At 33.1% G+C, this 22096-nt stretch overlaps 1 protein-coding gene across 2 annotated transcripts in view; it reads left to right on the top strand.

Moving 5' to 3' along the window:
• Cadm2 (cell adhesion molecule 2) overlaps positions 1–22096 on the top strand; it is a 115416-nt gene that overhangs the window by 52395 nt on the left and 40925 nt on the right. Inside the window, exon 6 of one of the 2 annotated variants that reach the window (XM_070030447.1) lies at positions 10739–10858. The exons of the other annotated variant lie outside the window; for it this stretch is intronic. Coding sequence (XP_069886548.1) covers positions 10739–10858 — 120 coding nt within the window. The remainder of the gene's footprint in view (positions 1–10738; positions 10859–22096) is intronic. 2 annotated transcript variants of the gene reach the window in all.

The raw sequence follows: 22096 nt of genomic DNA, 5'->3' as shown, positions 1-22096 counted from the left end.
TTCCTCACATAGAAACAGACATACCAGTTGGCAAATTAATTCTGCACACTCATAATGAGCATTTTCCTTTGGAGCAGCTTTCTTTAGAAGCATAGATAGCAAATACATGGTAGAAGAAGAAAAGGATGGCAAAAAGACATCCATATGGAGTAATGAACAGTCTGCTAATGGAAAAACCCTATGCTTGCTGCTCTCATATTTGGTTGAGAATTTCCAGGCAGTAACTAGTTGGATGATTCTTAAAACAGTAGTTGCTTTAATCTTTGAGATAAAACATGTCATTTCTGGACATGAATGAGTAGGGAGAGCTCTGATGCCTGTAGGAAATGCATACCTCTGACTGGATAAATCCACTGTTGAACTCTGCAGAGAGAAGAGGAGTGGTGAAAAAGACTAGGGACAAGATCACTGTTTGCTTCATAAAGCATTTTAAACATGTATTGGGGAGACAACGCAGAGTGAAGGTGAATTCCAGCTTTTCCACATAGAGTATGTGGTGGATAAATTTTAAAAATTCACGTAAATCTAAAAAAAATCACATAGACATACCACTCTGCAGTAAATATCTAGATGGAACCCTGCGTGAGATGTCAAAAGGGAAAAAAAAATCTCCATTCCTCCTAAGAAAGGAAGTACTATTCAAAATTCCATACATTTAAGAATATTTCTGAGTCTAGTTACATATAATTGTTTCTCTCAGTTGCACTATTTAATAAGGATTAAAAAAAATCTATGGCACTCACTATGGCCTTTTAGATAGGTTTTTGTGGAAATAAGATAATAAGGCTAGAGCTTTGAAGAAAAGCAGAGAGCTCTTCTACCCCAAAATACAAGCATTAATTAGCTCATTTATTAGTGAATTCAAGCATCATGCAACAGCCAGGAGGAGAAATGTTAGCAATAGTTTTCAGAAACAATGACATTTATGAAAAGGAGATACAGGTTTGGCATAGAGCCTGTTTTTTCTGCTCCTTACAATGTAGTTTTCCCAAATGGCTTAACTATGTATCATGTAGTTGTTTTAGCATCTAAGAATTATCTTCATTCCTACCTGTTTTTCTCTCACCAGTACTTTTCATCCTTCTAAACCATGCTCCCTAATCTTCAAGCCACCCTTTACTCTGGCATAAATATTGAAAGGGTATCTTACAGGTGCCAGATTCTAAACACCCATGCATAGCTGGGCACCAGTGGCTTATGCCTGTTACTCCAGCTATTCAGTAGGCTGAGATCTGAGGATCACATTTCATATCCAGCCTGGACAGGGATATCCATGAGACTCTTACCTCCAATTAAGGACCAGAAAACCTCAAGTGGTGCTGTGGCTCAAAATGGTAGAGTGCTCACCTTGAGCTGAAGAGCTCAGGGACAGCACCCAGGCCTGAGTTCAAGCCCCACAAACCACACATACACACAAAAATCCATGCATATTTCCAATTGTTCCAACTTATGAGCCTTTAAATTCATATCCTTTCATGACTTTTCCCCATTCACAAAACCTAAAGATGCTTCATATCTAGAGCAAATGCAAAGTTATTACTTTGTATTAAGCTCAATTATTACTGACCTTATCATATCTAGCTAGATAAGATTGATGTTCCCAGCAGAGTTCCCCCACCCATCTTAAACTCAAGGCCTCATACTTACTTGGCAAGAATTCCACCACTTGAGTCATAAGCAACTTTGCAACCCTGTCCCACTTCATTTAGATTTTATGATATTTTTTTGGGGGGGGGGAGTTGTTTTGTTTTTGTTTGTTTTTTGGGAAGGGATTAAAGCTTGTTAGCCCTATCCACCATTAGACCATCATCCTCCTATTTTTTCCTCCTTAACTATTCGTACCTGGTATTAAAGGTATGCACCACTATGCAGAGACTGGTTTGTGATAGTCTTGCCTAGGCTACCAAGCAATGTGATTTTCTGGTCTTCACCTCTCAAGTAATTGGAAGTTATGTGCTACAGTCCCTAACTCACATTTCCTGGTATCATGCAGACAACCAATTCTGTCCCTTCACCCTCTTTCAACTCTCCTAAGACACTAAGCTCATTCTGTTTTTAAAGGAATTTTGCCTGTGTCCACAGTGGTTTTCCAAGAAATTGAAGCATGACTGTCATGAATGCTGGCCTTGTCTGTGTAGTGCTATTTTCTCATTTTCCAGATCTCTGATAAAAGATGTCTTCTTAGATGTTTTTCATTCATCTCCATTAAAAGCTACTACCATCCCTCTACCGTTTCATTTTATTTCTTGACAGAACATTTATTATTATTCTCCATGTTTTAGTTGGGTGTATATCTATCTATCTATCTATCTAGATATAGATATAGACATATTTAGTTATATAGTCATGTGCCACATAATGTTGTGACTTTGGTCAGTGATGGGCTGTGTAGCTGAATGTAATCTCAAAGATTATGAAGAAGATAAAAAAATCACTATCACTTAATGATATCATAGTAACCAAGACATTGTAGCATACACAGTCTTCCTGTTAGTAGTGATGATCATATAAATAGATCTATTCCTATTCCAGTGTTCTATTCTCTAAAAATATATTTCTTAGAAAATATGCAACCCCATCATGAAGTAGTTCCTGACAGTATATTTATATAAGTGTATATAAAGCTACACCTTTATTTTCAAATAAAAATGTATATACACATTTGAATTATTCTTTATTTTTTCAGGAGAATATGATTTCCTTGAAAGCAGAGCTTTAGAGAATTTTCTTTATCTCTGAACACCTAGCTCTTAGGTAGTAAACTATTAATTAGTAGTTTCTTTAATTATTATATCTATCCTCAAACACAAATTTAATGGATTAATTATATGTAAATATGTATGTGCACATATGTACATGCTGACATTCATTCATTCAGTCTCAATTGTAATTAAATGTACAATACACATACGTTTTATACGCACACAAAACACACGCGCGCGTGCACACACACACACACACACACACACACACATACAACTTGACATCAGGTGTCAGTGTAATGCTTGTTCTTCTATCACTTCCAAAGATCTTTGTATGTTGTATGTGAGTGAAGTAAGTTGTATTTATTTGGCAATTCATTTGTAAATAAATGGCCACTTATAGAGTTAAACAGGTTTTCCAGGTTAATATATTGCAAGAACTACATCCATGGAAATGTAAAATTCCTCAAAGTGTTTTAATTTGGTGAAATGTTGACATCCTTATAAAGACCATATTTTAAACAAAAATATTCTGGGAACATTATCAGTCTTTGTCATTACTTCTAAAATAAGAATCGTGAATATTTTACCAAATAAAACAATTATTTATTTTTTTCTTGATGGTGCGGGAGTTTAAACTCAGGGCCTCACATTTGCTAAACAAGCAAAACTTGAGCTACAGTCCTGGCTCTCTTTTCTTGAGTTTGTTTTTAGATAAGATCTCATGCTTTTGCTTGCCTTAGCCTTAAGCCAAGATCCTCCTTTCCTCATATCCCAAGTAGCTTTGATTACAGACTTGAGCCATCAAAAACATTCAGAGTAAAATATTTTTACTTGTGAAATTTCAGTCTTAGATGTGACTCCTGGAAGCTCAGATCTCTCTCTTTAGATTCAACAAAGGTAGCATAGTTCAGACATGATCCAGTCAGTTTTACACTATATGTGTATGATATGTGTGTGAAAGAAGAAATGGGTTCAAGACCAATATCACAAATATTTTTATTAAGTCCATGATTGAACAATGTAATATGAAATAAATATATAACCTAGTACTAGTTAAGCAACTTTTTGTGAAAAAATGAACACTAAAAATAAATAAATAAATTCAATCAAGAAAACTTGAGAGGTTTTATCATTAGCATGCTATATTCGACTATGGTTGTTTCATAGAAAGTGCTTTTGTATTCTCAAATGAAGTTTCACTTATGTTCCTTTTTATGCCATGCATGTCATTATTAGTTTTTCAAGCATATACAAGGTTATCTTTTAAGTTTTATGTCTAATATGACTTGCAGTGTAAGGTAATTGGTGAGTTTTTGTATTTTATATATGAGCTGACACATTGAGAAAACTAGTTTCTCAAAGTCACATGCAAAAATATTACATCAATAATATTCTTAAGTGAACATATTTTGTGTTTAAGTCAGTTGTATCTATCAATAGTCAAGAACCTGTTCTGGAGAAATTTATATAAATTACCATATCTATAGTATTCAATTTTAAATAAAATTAATAGGTACACAGACCTAAACTACATACAAAATTCCTTCTAGCTATTTTATCATAAACTACATGAAAACAATAATATCTGTATTTTTCTAGTATAACACATTTCTTTGTATACATACTTGATTCGATTTTGTAAATAAAGGACAGTATTTATCTGATATACTTGTATGTAAAATATTTTAGCCAAAGACAAACCAATTGAATTAGGTGGAGCTAAAGGATGTCAGATTATCCATGTCAAAGCATTTTGAAGTCCTTCTTTAAATTTCAATGTATTTTTTTTCACTTTGGAATGTATCAAAAGCATTTTATTTTTTTAATTTTTAATTTGTGAAAATACTGTACAGAGGGGTTACAATTACATGGGCAAGATAATGAGTACATTTCTTATCAAGCATTGTAGCCTCCTCCTTTGTTTCCCCTTCCTATCCCTTCCCATCCTCTCCCTCCCCCGCCCCCGCTCAAAAGCATTTTAAAAGTGTAAACCATATATTTTTAATAATACATTGATTTTATTCATAACTTTTAATTGTAATTACATAAAACTGTGAGATACCACCTACAGTTGAAAATTGTGCTACTTTTCATTTTTCTCATAAGGATTCATTTATTATGAAAAGCTATAGGAGCAACCAAAATAATGAAAAGGGATTCATTCAAATCTGGTTTTGCAAAGGGTCCCTTTCTATGAAGCAGATGAGATTATGGATGATTTTTCAGGGAGGTGAAATCCACTGGTGACTTGAGGCCCTTTCAACCTGATGAATGGCATTTAAATAAGGGACTTGTAGTTATGTACTTTTATGGCCTGACCCAAAATAGATTGCTCTATGTGTAATTGAACATAAGGTAAACAGAGGAATGTTCATTTTCCCCAAAGACGTAAAAGCAAATACCATAAAATGTTCTTTTACCATCACATCTGATGGAAGTAGAATTAGCAATAACAAGAAGGTGCCTTACAGAGTTGAAGCCCCATGACTGACAAAAAAAAAAAAGATGCCTTACGATTTGTAAAGAAAAAAAATGTGCATACTCTCTACCAGAAAGACACTTCCAATCTTTTTTTAATTTAAATTTTATTGTAAAGGTGATGGACAAAACTTCCAGTTATATGATTCAGATGAATACATTTCCTTTTTTCTCTACCAGAAAGACACTACCAATCTTTTTTCTTTCCTTTTTTGGGGGGAGTTAATTCCCTTAAGTAGATTTGTTTGTTTGTTTTTCTGTACCCTTTATCTTCTATATAAGTTAATCTGATTTGGGGAGTGGAAAGGGAAGCAGAGAAAAGTGGGACCATGTTTGCACTAATTCAGCGGTGAAACCCACTGGATACTATGTTGGAAATGAACGAGACACTTCCAATCTTAGTTCATCTATTATCCATCAAAATCTAACACTTATAAGTGTCTCCATAAAAAAAAAAAAAAAAAAGAAAAGTTGGTGTAGACTGATTATCCTGGGAGTAGTCTGGAAAGGAAAACTTAGGACACACAAAGGAAGGAAATAGATAAATGGATTTCAAAGTACATAAGTAGGAGGAATTTTTCTCCTTATTTGAACACTGGTTTGGAAAGAGAAACTCACAGTTTTGGCTTCTAGGGCTGTTTAGACTTAATTTTGCTTCGAAAATCCATTCTAAATGCCAGTTTTAAAAAGAGAAACTGCCACAAAACAAAACAGGTTGACAAGTTAGAAATTATTGTACATTGCATTTGTAGAGAACAGAACATACCTTTAACCTGAAAAGCTCGTTACTGGGGAAAAGGTGCTTTACCACACTGCAGTTTATTGTATGCAGTGCTTGTTGCAAGTGATTTCATTCTGACAAGGTTATACAGTATCTGTTGTGCTCTACTAAGCGCCACTAACAAAATGTGGTGGCATTTTTTTTTTTAATTCACTCATTAGTATGTGAAGGAAAGGACATTTTCCCATCATTTTTAATTGGATGATATGATCTGGGAGTTCTAACACTTTCACAACATTAAAAAATATGCATTCAAAGCACAAGATCCTTGGAGATGCTGTCTTTTTTTATATTTTAAAAATAGTCTTGTAGAACTGAAGACTCTCAGAATGAATTTCTAAATACCATGAGCACAAGAAAGTGAGGACAGCAATATTTTCTAGGGAATAATTGTATAATTCTGTTACTGATTCATGTTATTAACAAGGATATGGTACCTATGTCATCAGTATCATTATCCCTAGTAATAGCGTTATGAAGTGCCTGACAAGTCCAGTTATTTCATGAAAATATTGTATACTTTTGTAATCAACAGCTAACTAAAAGGCCAAAATTAATATTCTTTACCTTGCCTTAATCTGCTAAATAGTCCTGAATATTGCCAGTCATTTGTCGGAGTAAGAACAAGATCAAAATAAAAAGTAAGAACCCTTGGGTTTCAGAAAGTGGTTCCTACAGACTTTTGCTAATGTCAGCTCTCTGACAAGACAAAGATAATAATACTGAGATCAAATAAAACAAGGTTCTGTCATATAACTAGTATAAATATGTATATGTAAAATTATATAGAACAGAAAACTATCTTGAAACTTCCTTAATTATGGCAATACAAGTATTGTAATTTTGTTGTGATACGAGACAACTGACAAGAAGCTTGAAAAAAACTTCAGTTAGGTGACAAGGAAGAGAATTTATATGGAAACACAGAAAACATCAGCTATAAACCAGATCTGCATTACTCTCAATGTAGAAGAAAGATTTGTGGATGATATTTATGTTTTGATGAAATGAGGAGTAACTAGGTGTTGGCCTTGAAATCTGACCTTTCTAATTTATGTTGAAGACAAAATAAGATCACTTTTTTCAGTGGAAAGAAATCATTTTACTTCAATGATAATTCGTTGGTCCTATCACATAATTGGGCTTATCTAAATACCTTGAAAAGGTTATATGCTTATAATATTATAATTGTGTTTATTGGCTATTTATTGACCTTTCACATTGCACTGAGGTTTCCACATCAAGAAAGATTATGCTCTAAGACTAATTGTCAAGACAAGAGAAAAGGGACTAAAATGAGAGCAATCAGGAAATTTAAGTAGAATATAGGAATACTGTTAAATTTCTATCAACTTGCACAGAATTCCAAGCAGTTCCAAAGAATTGTTGGAAGGTTTAAGTCCATGGTTTATTTTTGAAATTCATATTAATTATTTAAAAAATTCTAGAAGTGTGAATTCAAATTATTTCAGATTTTATTGTTTCACCATCCCCCCCCCCCCACAAAAAAAGAAGTAAATGTCACCACATTTTATGAGTGGCGCTTAGTAGAGCACAACAGATTGAAGAATCCCTCATAATTATTTGAAATTTTAAAAGAAATTAAAAAAAATCAAAATTCATCCATTTGTATTCATTGAAAATAGGATCCAGGTTCCACTGGCTCATGCTTTTAATCCTAGCTACTCAGGAGGCTGAGATCTGAGGACCATGGTTTGAAGCCAGGCCAGGAAGAAAAGTCAATGAGATTGTTTTCTGCAATTAACCAGGCATGCAACTGTGGTTCAAGTGGTAGAGCAATAGCCTTGAGCACAAAATCACATGGGAGCATCTAGGTCCTGAGTTCAAGCTCCAGTCCGTGAGACTCTGTTTATGTTTGTTTGTTGTTCTTTTTTTCCCACAGATATGTGGAATTTATTGAGAAGTGATAGACCTATGCATTAAAAACAACAATTAAAAAAAATAAAAAACTAATATGATCCTGTTCACATTGATCATTCTTGTAGCCCAGGAAAGGAAATCTTCTGCAAGACTCTTACCTCTAATTAACCACCAGAAACCAAGAGCTGTAGCTCAAAGTGATAGTGCAGTAATCTGGAGAAAAATAGTTCAGTGATAGGGCCCAGGCTTTTAATTCAAGTCCATTTCTCTCTGATTTACTTTATTTTATTTTTTTCTTGTTTGTCCTGGGGCCCAAACTCTGGGCCTGGGTATTGTCCCTCAGCTCTTCAGCTCAAGGCAAGCACTCTACCACTTGAGCCACAGCTCCATTTCCAGCTTTTTCTGCTTATGTGGTGCTGAGGAATTAAACCCAGAATCTCAAGCATGGAAGGCAAACACTCTACCACTAAGCCACCTTCCCAGCCCCCTAATGGGTCATTTTCTTAACCGAGTTATCATATAGGCCAAGATGCTTTCACCAGATTACTTTCAGCCACAAAAAAAAAAGAAGGAAGGTTGGAAGAAGATGATGGGAAGCTAGATCACATGCTAATAATGACATGCGTTTTTTACTCATCTATCTGGATAATTAATTTAAAATTCATAAACAATTGTTACATTTATCCATATTTTCAATTCTCTGAGTACTAGTTGAAGAAAAAGATATATATATATATATATATATATATATATTTAATGAATTTTATACAATACCAGGACATTATTGGTTTATATGAGATAGGTCATAAGACTTGAAAATATGTAGACTCCCAAATTAGAATTTCTATTTTTTTCTAATATGGGAAGAGAAAAAAATTCAAAATGACATTTTTTAAATATACTAATATAAGCAAATGAATAACACACTTATATGTATTCTGTGCTTACAAATCAAATGCCTGAGCTGATATTGATAGTTTATTTTATTAAAACTAGGTGAAAAAGTAGTATTCTATTACTATATCTGATAGAAAATAATTTAATATGAGATTAGTTTGGTAATAATAGATTCTTTACGCTTTACACTGAGCAGTAAGTGACAATATTAAAATCTGTTTTCAAACTTGAACGTCATGGAAAATACTGACCTTTGCATTTATTAAATACATACCATTTAGATCATAATGAGGAAATTATTTTGCTAATAAAGATTTTTCATTTTCTGTTGTCTGTGCACAAAAATTAAAATCATATTTGGAAAATTAGAATCAGTTTCCACTATTTAAAAAGCTTACCATGAAATAAGAACATATGATTAAAAACAAATAAAACAACCCTCTCAACCCAAAAGTACTATGTACATGCATAGATACATAATATTTATTCCATTAAAACATTTTATAGACAGTTCTAAGGTATGATCATGCAAAACCACACTCCAGGAAATAGCCACTTTCCTTAGTAATTAATGTTACATCAATGAGTTTTCAGAGGTTGTTTCCATAATTTGCCTGGCCAGGAAGCATTTCTCCATTGCAAAGCAGGTGTAAACATCAATATTCAAGATGAGAGAGTGACCCCATGCTTGTTTCTAATATACAGAATTCAGTAGGGAAAGTCTGTAATTGAGTAGGACTATTTATCAGAAGTAAAGAACTATAAAATGTTTGGTGTGACTCAAAGACTTTTACTAGAGGGAATTATAGGAAACCACTTAATAGCAAAACAGTCTGTCAAACACTTTGCATGTTTGTGACAAACACATGAAATAATCACCAGTATATTAATTGCAGGTAATTTGGGAACTGTTTCTAATCACGTCACTGTATTAGTTAATACATATATCCACTTGAGACTAGATTTGTTACTCTAAGCCTTTTACTGAGGATTATGTAGCTTGATATTAGTTGGGTCCTTTTAATTTTCCCTTTGCTATTTTTTCATATTTTCAGAAAGTTTGAATGAAAGGAAGAGGGGATTGGACATTAAATTATTCTGTCTTTATTTGTTTCATCTCCTGTCTTGTGTAAATTTGAAGTACTATGTTAACTTTTGGCAACTTGATGATTTATGGATTAAGGATTGAATGTCATAAAATCTATGTTCAGTAAATTCCTCAAGCTATGCCACATTAAAATAAGCCATAAACCTTTCAGAATATTGAGTTCCATTCTAGTTGACTCAATACATGTTAAAGACTCCTACGTACCGCAAAATTGTTACAAGGCGTTACCAGCTAATTTGGGTAAGATTTGCAAGATTCTGTACATTAACATTATTTGTGAAAACAGGAGAAGCAAAATAACAATAATAATAATAGCTTCTTTTGTTTGTTTGTTTCTAAAGTTTGCTCTCATTTTAGTTCTTACCATTAAGTTTTCCTAAAAAAAGCAAAAAGCGAACAGCACTTAATATGCATATGCATATTCATCATTAACATCGTTAATCTTCTATGGTGGTATTTTTGTTTATTTCTGTATGTGTTATTTCTTTTTTTTAATTTGTTTACCAAGCATGCTATTTTTTTGTTTTACTGTATGTATTTTGCTACTGCATGTCCAAATTTTCAAATGACTCATTTTTCAAATGATTCAGTGAACAAATGAATTCTTGTCATTTTAAATTTCACTCTACATATTGCAAAGAACCTTCATTATTCTCTAACTTGGCTCCAAGACATTGCTTTGTGTTGGAGAAAATAAAAAAGAAGTGAAAAATAAAAATGACAGAATCTGTGTGGTACCATCAGTTGTACCACCCGAACCTCTGTGCAAGCTTGTAAAGTTAAACATAAGTAAGATATATGTGCTTATAATTTGAATCATTCGTGTTTCTCTTTTGTTTGCATGATATGATTTTTGTTTTGTGTTTTGTTTTTCTTCCCACTCACCAGATGTTCCCACCACTTTGCTTCCCACTACTATCATCCCCTCCCTTACCACTGCAACAGTCACAACCACAGTAACCATAACAACCAGCCCAACCACATCTGAAACCACCAGCAGAATAAGAGGTACAGTATGCTTCTTTGTTACGGCCTGAAAAACACCATAACTGGTGTTATTATATAGAGGTTCTTTAGAAGAGTAGAATAACTGATGTATAATATGAAAGAATTTTAAGAACTAATTAAATTACCAAAATAGCTGAAATTCAAATTATTGAAAAATAATATGGGAAAACATTGGGATATTTTATTTCATAGTGTACTGAAGAGTTATCAAAATATTCCAGAATACAGATGTTAAGATTTGGGACTCTAAAGTGTTGACCAAATTAAAATCTGAGCATGGAACACAGGTTTTGCTTCATCTTCAAATATAAATGAAGAACATTCAAGGATGCAGAGGGCATCATCTCAATTCTCTCATACTAGTTTAATGTTACTGACTTTATATTCCTTTGCAAATAACTAAAGGGTGTGGAATGCTGAACTTGATTTAAAATAGTCATAAGTCATGAAGTTATTACAAACTACTCACCACGTAGACTTGACAAGAACTATTCAAAGTGCAAGTCATTCTAAATTGATTTGACACTAGATTTATGTATTATGCTAATGGAATGTTCTCAGACCAAATATTGCAGTTGTCCAGGAAAATAATAGGAATCTACATTCCTGCAGGAAAAAAAAATCCCTGCTATTACTATCCATGTAACATTTTCTATTACCAAAAGAAAGAGCAAATTTAAGGAAATCAAGTATCTTTAAGATTAAAAGAATTAATTATATTCTGGTTGAGAAATACAAAAAGTAAAAGTATTCTTGAGAAAATTGTGAAATGGCTCATTCATAGATAATAGAGTTTTAAGGGTATTATAGTAAAGCCTACATCTTACTTTATGCATAAGCAATATTAAGAGAGAAGTCATCATGTTTAATGTTGTCTTTTTCTTACTTATAATGTGTTTGTATTATGTTGGCTATACTAATATATGTTAAAATTAACAATTTCATTTAAAATTAACAGAGAGTTTCTATTTTTGCGTGTAGTAATTAACATCAAAGATATGTTCGCTATCATTACCTGTAAGGGTAGATCATGTAGGAGTGTTTTTCTTGGAATTTTTAATAATTTTGATGTTGTATTCAATTTCCAATTTGCACAACATTTTCTTTCTTTAAATTGTTCCAGAAAACACAATGTCTGACATCTCTCAAGATCTAATAATCTTTCAACCATATTTTTCAGTGTAGAAGACTGTTGTTAAAATTAATTTGAGGTGTGTAGCAGTTAAAATATTTCAGAAATAATTTGGTTTATTGTTTGGATAACTGAATAAATTTTATTTTAGCTAACTCTATAAGTAGGAGCAACTTAAAGATCTTAGTCATTGTTAATAATATTAAATAATGGAGGAAAGAAAATGAAAATAAAAAGGTAAAAAAACATATTTTTATGGAATCAATAAAATGAAAGGTATACAAAGTCCTATTTGTTTTGTTCTGCAGAGATGTGTGTACATTGTAATTCAATGTAAATTTTAACTACTGTGTTATACCAAAGTCTCTATGTTATGTTCTAGTATAACAAACATAAAGAGTGAAGAGCATTTACTGAAACAGTTTTAAATGTCTATTTAGATACAAAGTCTGATAATCAACTACTCTGTCATTTTTCAAAAAAAGTATTGAATATTTAGCTGGCATATACCAGGTCTTACAATTATGAAAATTATTTACATTTAATATCAATAGTAATCAATGGAAACATTTTTAACCAAATCAGTGATTTTGTTTAATTTTTAGAAAGAAGCAAGTGTATTCTTTTTGGGAAAATCTTGCATATCTATCTTTCAGCCTATTGAAGTGGGATGCTAATATTTATATGCATTTGTATATGTTGTGTATATATATATATATATACAGTATATATAATGGATATATTTATACATTTTACACATTTGTATTTACACAGAGTATAGTCTACAGTATATATTTACACATATTAACATATAAATACATAGATTTATATAGAGATATATATATAATAATACATTGCATATATACACATTCAATTCATTTATAAATACATTTTTGAGGCTATTTCAAAATTATAATTGAGGAGGTACAGTAAGCAGTTTATATCAGAAAATGTAAAATTTAAAGAAATATTTTCAACCTGTAAAATTCATTTCAACCCTTCCATACTATGATTTGAACTAAACTAAATATATTTAATTTCATTAGATTTAAATGCCATATTTTGCGATTTCATAAACTGTAAAATTTATCTTGGTAAATATAATAAATAATAGCAAATTATCAAGGTTAATATCAACATCTATACTTTCACAACTCCTATCATTACAGAGTCTTTGAGTATGATCAATATCCAATTTAAAGTAAGTGTAGAGTTTCAACTGTGGCTATATAAGAAATCAAGATGGACTCAAACAAAAAAAAATACTAGTCAGATGATTAAAGTAATAACCTTGAGACTATACATCTCTTTGCTTGTGAATAAAATTAATCCCTGTTTGAAAACGAAGACTTTTAATTCAATGAGGGAGAGAGGCAAGAAATTAGTAGTATCCAGTAGTATGCAGTGTTAACACACAAATAAGTGAATCAATTTGAGCAGTCATGGCAAAAACAAGGAAAAAATAAATGAGAAAGATAGTTTTGAGTGTAAATGTCTATTTACTCATGTTTGTTATCAACTAGTTCAACTGAGGGTTTTCAGTTCTACATGTCAGTTTATGAGTTCAATGTATCTTGAGCAATGTCACCCCTGTCATCATTCTCCCCGATCTCTTCTTACCCCAACCATCCTCTCAATTTACCTAGATCTGATTTCACATATACACTGAATATTATGAGTGCATTCAGAAATCTTTCCTCTTTCCATTCATCCAGTCTCTCCCTTTGACTTCAACCCTTTAAAAAACATGCTATCGCTTGCTCTTTTTTTTTTTTCTTTCAGTTCTGAGGCATGAACTGGGGCCTGAGCCTCTTTGTGCTCAAGGCTAGTGCTCTACCACTTGAGCCACACACAACACTAGTATTCAGCTTTTTATGAATGATTTATTGGAGATAAGAGGGGGCTATTCCTGTCTGGTCTGGCTTCGAACCACTATTCTTAGATCTCAGCCTCCTTAGTTGCTAGCATTATAGATATGAGCCACTGGCACCCGACCTAGTATTCTTTTTTTAAAGCCATACTTTAAATGAAGGGACAAAGTGTGAACAAATGCAGTAGTCATACTCACTAGTAACAATGTTGAAAATTAACTGTGTGTGGGAATGGGAGGGAAAAATGGGGAGAGAGCAAAGGAAGGGTGATAGTGTTTGAAAGGAAATGTACTCATTACCTGACTCATGTTAACTGAAACACTTCTGTATATCATCTTTATAATGAAAAAGTAAAAATAAAAAAAGGTAATTTTGATTCTTTGATTAAGAGCCTTTTGGTCTCAGACATGGAATTAAATTTTGCTTTCCCATTTTTTATTTCATCAGAAAATAAGAAGCCCTTACTTCCTGTAGTCATTACGAGAATTCATGTTGAAAATACCTCTGAAATACATTAATTTTAACAAATTTCTTTGAGCAAGACAACTGGAACATTCACACTAAAAATATTGTTTCTTTATCCCACCCTACCACATTTGCAATTAGTATTTAAAGCTAGAAAGAAGGGAGCAATATTGCCACCATTATTATTTGCCATAAGTGGTCAAGGTCTGGGCAAGGTGTAGCTTGTGATTGGCTTCAGTGATACAACTATGTAATTAAGTAAGGACATATAAGATTAACTATGTATGTTTATCTGAGTTTTTGAATAACAATTCATAACATACTTTTATAATTGAGACAGGAAGAATCCTAAACTAAATATTAGTACCTGATCATATTGGAATTAAAAATTGTTTTAAAACAGTTTATATACCCTAATCTGTTCGAATAATTCACATTTTAATAATGTGGATGTGGAAAAAAGAAAAACTAAAACTGGACTCAAAGTTGTTTGTACATCCATGTAATATTGAAATTAATTATTGTTTTAAGTCTGGAATTGATTTTGTATCAGCTGTTGAAATGATAGAAGGAAATTTTCACACTAATTTAGCTATCATTTTTCTAAAAATCGCAACCAATTTAATAATTAAAATGAAGCTAATTGCAAGAGAACCTTTGTTGATTATAGCACTGCAAAGTAAGACAAAAGAGTTCTTTATATGAAATCTTGTATTTTTATAATAAATCAGAGCTATGGATTCTGGAAATCTTTGAATAAATCATTAATTTTTCTTTGTAAAAACTGAATCAGCTGGAGCTGATGGCTCATGTTTATTATAATCCCAGCTACTCAGCTGAAATCTGAGGACTGCCTTTCAAAGGCAACCTGGCAAACAAAGTCTGGGAGAATCTTGTCTCTAATAAAATACCAAAGAGCCAGAAATGGTTCTGTGGCTCAAGTGGCAGAGAGCTAGCTTTGAGCACAAAAACTCAGAGATAGCGCCCATGCTCTGAGTTGAAGCCCCAGGACCAGCACACACACACACACACACACACACACACACACACACACACACACACACACACACACGAACAAATATATTTTAATGTTTGTAATATAATCATATATGTGTTGTATGTGTAAACTGAAAATAAATTACCTCAGTATTTACCTTGTTCCAGCATAAAGAATGAGATGTATTGCTAATTTCTACTTGTATTTAATATAGGCACAGTTGGTAGGCTTGTATCATAAAAGTATTTTTTTGTCTGTAGGCTTTTAACTTCAATTATTTCATAGCCCTGACTTCAAAATAAAATAAGCTCAAGAAAAAGAACAGAAAATATTGCATGTAAACTTAAAGCCAGTGTCTGGATCATGTATATTATACTCGGAAATTTTACAAAGTAGAATATTATGGCATAAAGGAAAATTTATCAAAATAAAAGGACAGAAATATAGCAATAAAGAAAAAAATGACTGAAGTAAACACCATATTTGTGAGTTAGCCACTACGAATGCACTCAAACAGAGCATTTGAAATGTCAAGAATCTATCATCTTGACACAAATTCTAAAGTGTACAAATCAAGAAGTTGTTTATGAGCCTTTACTACAAGTGTTTAACTATAAAGATGTTTCTGGTTTTATTGTTGGTAATAAAATACAATCTGTATGGTATTGTGAGCTTTTAAAAATTAAGTGTCAATATGCTGGTGATTCTTTCAGTTGACAAAAATTAAGTAATAATTTGATATCCAGATGGTCTGTATACAGAAACATGCTTATCTACAAAGAGACAAGTTTCTCAGTTTGAGCTATAAATGATAGCTAAATTTTCATTAGTTTTTTTCCCATCATAACAAGAATTGTTATGTGAAGTTGATTCTGTTTTAAATTCTACATGTAAAAAAATAGTTCATAATGGAAACAACACATTAAGCATACATCATACAGCAAATGAATAGCAATGTAAGTTCTACAGTTGAAAGTATTTCATCAACCTTGCTGCAAGTACCCAATTGTTAATACTAATGAAGTATCCACAGGCTAGATGTGAGTAGTGAGGCAGGCTGGTGGCCTATGCATAATTGAATGGGTAGGGTCAAATTACATATGATATCATAAAATGCCAGAATTACTGTATTTTTTATTTTACCTTATTTGAAAAAAGAATGAATAATACTATTTTTAATAATCATTTTAAAACTAAATTGAGTGTTTTGGACTCGACTGAAATTGCTTTCTGGCAACATTTGAAAATCTTTAAATTCTTACCAAGTTCATTACATCATCCATGAAATATGAAAGCTCATATTCATGTTTTCATAACAATGCCAATCTCACTTGCAAAGAGCAGTACACCTATACTTATGTCAGTTTTTAAGGACATTCTTGCAGTTTGTGCAGTATCAAAAAACAGTGGCAGTGGCATTACATTTTAAGGTTTTATACATCCATTTCAATAGAAATCTCTGTCCAACTGCTGCTAACTTTAGTAAATAGAATATTATTATTGCTTTCAACATTTATAAGTATAGTGGTGATTTTATGATAAGAATATTGTCTTTGTAGCGGGGCACTGGTGGCTCACGTCTGTAATCCTAGCTACTCAGGAAGCTGAGATCTGAGGATTGCGGTTCAAAGCCAGCCTAGGCAGGAAAGTCCGTGAAACTCTTATCTCCAGTAAACCACCAGGGACCCGGAAGTGGTGCTGTAGCTCAATGATAGAATGCTAGCCTTGAGCTGAAGAGCTGAGGAACAGCATTCAGGCCCAGTGTTCAAGCCCCATGACCGACCAAAAAAAAAAGTATATCTTTGTATAATATAATTATATTCTTATATTATCTTCAGAAGAAACTAGCAACTGAATGACAGGTGTCTTAACCAAGTATGTGCCATTTTATTCAGTTCATTTTCATGTAATATATATAGTCACATAAATTTTAAAGTCATATGCATAGTTTTTGTATTGAAAGAATTATATATATTACATTTGAAAATAGTGAAACTAAAATGAGTTATATGTTATTGGGAAAATCTTGTTTTCTCTTTGGAAATCCTGGACCACATGTATGAATAAATAATTCTAGAACATCTCTGATATTATTTGAAAAGTCATTAATAAACTAAACTGATGTATCTTCCTTACTAAATAGTGAATTAAATTTATGAGCTGTGCCTTTGAAGCTTAAAAGATTGCCAGTCCTGCCTTTGCTTCTCTGACACTCTGCATGAAGCACAGTTAATAACCTCCCTTGTAAGCTTGGTGAAACACTGAATTGATACTAATTATACCAACTTTGGGGCCCAAGGTGACCTTGACTTCAGTGGGAACTTTTAGGCAGGACAATAAATAAGACCAAAGCCACAAAGCATGACTTCTAAGCCGGGTCTAATATAATCTATTAACTTTGGGAAGTTTGTGGAATTTCAATAAGAGCTCAGATAATTGCAGTATTTTAAACATCTCTTGCTTCACTAATACACTATTTCCTTATTGCTCAAAATTTCAAATAAGTTCATATTGGCTTTCTATACTCATTTAATCTGTGACCAGTAAATTAAAAGCTACTTGATGTAAAATGTGCACACAATGATTAAAGAACGAGGAGACTGAATTTTCTGAGTGACTGCTGAAAAATGGACAAAATACTCAGAACTTTTTATTTTGAATCTTTGACACACTGAATCTTAAATAAAGAAATCCTATCATAAATTGATCAAGAAAACTGAAAAAGCAAAAAAAATAAAGTAGTTTCACAGGTTTAAACTATTGCATATACATACACACCACCACCACTACCACCACCACCACCACCATCACCACCAACAAAATTGTCAGGACCAACTATAAGTAGAAGTTTCATAGCCAAAAATTTGAATGCAACAGTGTTAGAAAAGCAGTTAACAGTGTTACAATACATGTCAGTAAGTGATAACAGAAATAAAACTTCCTTTAATAATATGGTTTAAATGATTACATTAACGTTTTATTATTTATGGAAATTCTTAGTAAGTCCAGTTATTTTACATCTTAGGTAAAGATATGAACTCAAATATTAGAAAAATTTTTTATGCAACTCTCTAGTAATAGAAGGTTATGCAATGTATATTTATATAGAGAAAGAGAATATAAGTATGAGTTAACATTAGAAATTACATGAGCATTTTGAAAAACATATTTTTGTCTAAATTAGTTCAAACAAAGTCATGCCTACAAAGCCAGGCATTGGTGGCTCACGCTTATAATCCTAGCTACTCAGGAGGCTGAGATCTGAGGATCATGGTTCAAAGCCAGCCCGGTCAGGATAGTCTGGGAGACTCTTATCTCCAATAAACCACTAGAAAAACGGAAGCACCACTGTGGCTCAAGCAGTAGAGTGCTTGCCTTGAGCTGAAGAGCGCAGGGATAGCGCCCAAGTCCAGAGTTCAAGCCCCACGACCAAAAAAAAAAAAAAAAAAGTCATGCCTACAATATAGGTTCCATAACAAAAAAACCAAACAAACAATGCTGTACAGAAATAGTCTGAATTATAATGAAAAGAGTAATATTGAAATACTTTTCTTTCTCTTTAGTGTCATGCTCTACATTGATTATAAGATAATCCCTAACTTCCCCCTCCCCTACTACTCTTATGGTTACCCTGATGCTCAGGATGTCAGCAGAAACATGAAGATGGTCTAAACATAGAGTAGCCAATGTTTATTTAATAAAGTAACCTTTAATACAAGGCTGGAAGATAAGGTATGGAGAAGAACAAAGAATGTACTAGCAAGAAAGAAAGATGTTATGTCTAGACTAAATCTGCAGGACCAAAGTAATGACACAGATTCTTCCAACCAGGAAAAACTGGAGCCACACAAGGTAAAGTTCAAAAACCAGTTTTCACAGACTGTATTATCAATTGACAGAATCCCAGGAAGGTAGGGACATTGGAAGGGGGAGATTAAATGTCAGACATTTCATTTTCTGCCTTCCTATCTATACCTTTCTAACTAAAGTCATCCTGAAAATTTGAGGACCCTCAGGGAACCCTGCCAGGCTGAATAAAAGACAAATCAGAGTAACAGATGGATTTGGGATCCAGGTAAGGAATGAAGAGCAGAGATATATGTCTTTAGAATAATTCATCTGCACATTTGTTTGGGGTGATTGGATGTCAGATCTTATTTTAGTTTTTGAATTCTCTCATGAAGCTGTAATAGACAAATAATATAGATAAGTAATGCCTTCACAATTTGATACATTGCAGGGAAAATTAGGAAAAGACAAATACTGGAGATGGGACACGGTTGAAAACCCCATGAGTCTTATAAGGAATACCCATCTAATTTATCCTTCACTTGTAAGACTCTCAAATCCACTTGTATGGATGCAAACTCTTTCCATTAGGAATAAGTGCTTAGAGAATCTTAGCTACAGTTTCTAAAAGCAAGATAGCAGTAATTTAATAAAAAATGACTGATATGGTTATGTCCTATTAATTTTCCATTAAAGGAATTTTAGTGTCACACAGACATGTAATTTCCAGTCCTGAGAAATAGCTTTTCAGAAATTGAAATTTTCTTAAGAGAAGATTTTACCAACAACAATCACGGTTTTAAATATATAACTTGATTTATCTGTCTTTGATACTTTTAAAGTATGTGTGTTTTTAATTCAGTTCCATTGGTAGAAAGGAAACATGTAAAATGAAAACAATCTATTTGTTTTCACTCTGCTGTATACCTATTTTTCTATGTTGCAGCTACAACTGAGAAATCATAAAGCTTTGGTCATAAGATTTTAGAAGTTTGTTTAAAGCATGAAGAATGATCATGTATTTTTTTGTAACAGGTATTTGTAAGGTATATTAAATAGGTAGGTTTCATTAGATAGCAGATGAAGAGGATACCACACGATATTCTGGCAGGAAAAGAAGTTCATTTACCAAACTGCTGCCCCTCGCCAAGCAAGGTAGAGAGGCATGGCCAAAAGGGGTGACCCAATCCCAGTCCAGGACTTATCTAGGCCAGGGACAGGAAGAGGTGTGGCCACACTGTATCTGGACATGACCTCAGGGCCTGGGACCAGCCTATGGTCAGATAGGAGGCCTGACCAGATGCAGCCCACAGTTGTGACCTAGCAGGAGGGAAAGGTTACAGCTTCTTGGTGTGCCAGTTACCTAGGTAACACAGATACTGGGCCAAGACTAGGGAGGAGTCTGCTCAGGGCCTGCATGGCCAGGGGCAGACCTTACTGTATTCTAAATACAAATAGTTTGAAATGCTTCTGGAGATTCAGTAGTTCACAATCCATTTCCAAGAAGAAAAAAGCAAATCCTCTTATATTTTCCTTTGAGTCTAGCAAGGATAAATCCATATATTACAGCTTAGAAGCAAGTTAAAAGAAATGAATATGCAAAGGAGAGATAAAAAATCTAATATTCTTTTCATTTGACTTCCGTATATTTATTTTCTTTCTTTCATACTTTTTGTCATAATGGTGAGTATTGAAGCCAGGGTTAAATACATGCTTTACCCTACCCCACTAATATTTACATATGTTACACTTCCACACTCATATTTATATCTCTAGTCTGTAGTATATTTCTAATTTCTTCAGTATTTGGCATTATGTAAATGAAGATACTTGGTGATAATATAAATTTTGAATTAAAGATGATGAGCTTAAAATACCTTTGTAGCTGAGTGCCAGTGGTTCAAACCTATAATCCTATCTATTTTGGAGGCTGAGATAAGAGGATCAAGATTTGAAGGCTGTGTGAGCCAGAAAGACCGGACTAGATGGACAAGATAAAAATTTTACTACCAGTGAGATTAAATGATGTTGTTAAGTGAGAGCTACAAAGTATGGCAGTTTGAAAATATGTGCGTTTCTGTTTTCTGCTGCTATGACAGTATGACTAGAACTGGATTATTTATTTTAAAAAGTGTGTTTTCCTCACGATTCTCAGCCAGCAAGACACTGGTGAAGGCTTTCTTTTTTGTGTCCCCATGGCAGAAAGTGCATGGACAGGAGAATCCCCAAAAGTGTGAGCAAGGTTCTGGTGCCCTGCATCTTGTATATACACTTTCCTAATTTGGGGAGGAGAAGGGAAATAACAAAATGCTGAAACAAGAATTCAGGTTGACCCATTGTAACAATGAGACATACAAGATACTAGGTTGAAAATGAACTTTACAACTTCCAGGGTGAGGCGGGGAGGAGCTAGGGAGGTGGAAGGGAAGGGATGTTAGGGGAAAAACAAAGGAGGGGTAACAATGCTCAATAGGAAATGCACTCACTACCTTACTCATGTAACTGGAACCCCTCTGTACAGTATGTTTACAATAAAAAACATACTTTAAAAGGGACACTTTCCTAACCACCTACTTTCAGATAACTAACCAAATTTTGCCATTTCTAGGATCTATTCATAAAGGCAAAGGAACACATCACTGTGCATTAGCTTCATCTCCCCAGATAGGGATTAGGGATTAAGTTGCATTGATAATTAAGTTTCCAACACATATACTTAATAGAACACTTACAAATGATAATACTCATTCTTCAAAGTCAACCAAGTCCAAGTCATCTTTAAAATCTAAATTTATAAATGTCTGTAATGTGAGTTAAAGTGAGCCATTATAGGTGACAAAATATGCCCACTCAAATGCCATTATGGCATAAAGATTATGTTGAATTAAGACTCTAAAAACCAGCAGATTCAAAACAGTCAGTCTAACTTTCCTCTTCCTCCCTTTATTAGGAGAAAGAAAACCCTTCAACATCAGATATAGGAG

Source organism: Dipodomys merriami, unplaced genomic scaffold (assembly GCF_024711535.1).
Source record: "Dipodomys merriami isolate MVZ:Mamm:240054 unplaced genomic scaffold, mDipMer1.0.p SCAF_2, whole genome shotgun sequence".
Classification (NCBI taxonomy): Eukaryota; Metazoa; Chordata; class Mammalia; order Rodentia; family Heteromyidae; genus Dipodomys; species Dipodomys merriami.
This window is presented reverse-complemented; position numbering and strand designations above follow the sequence as displayed.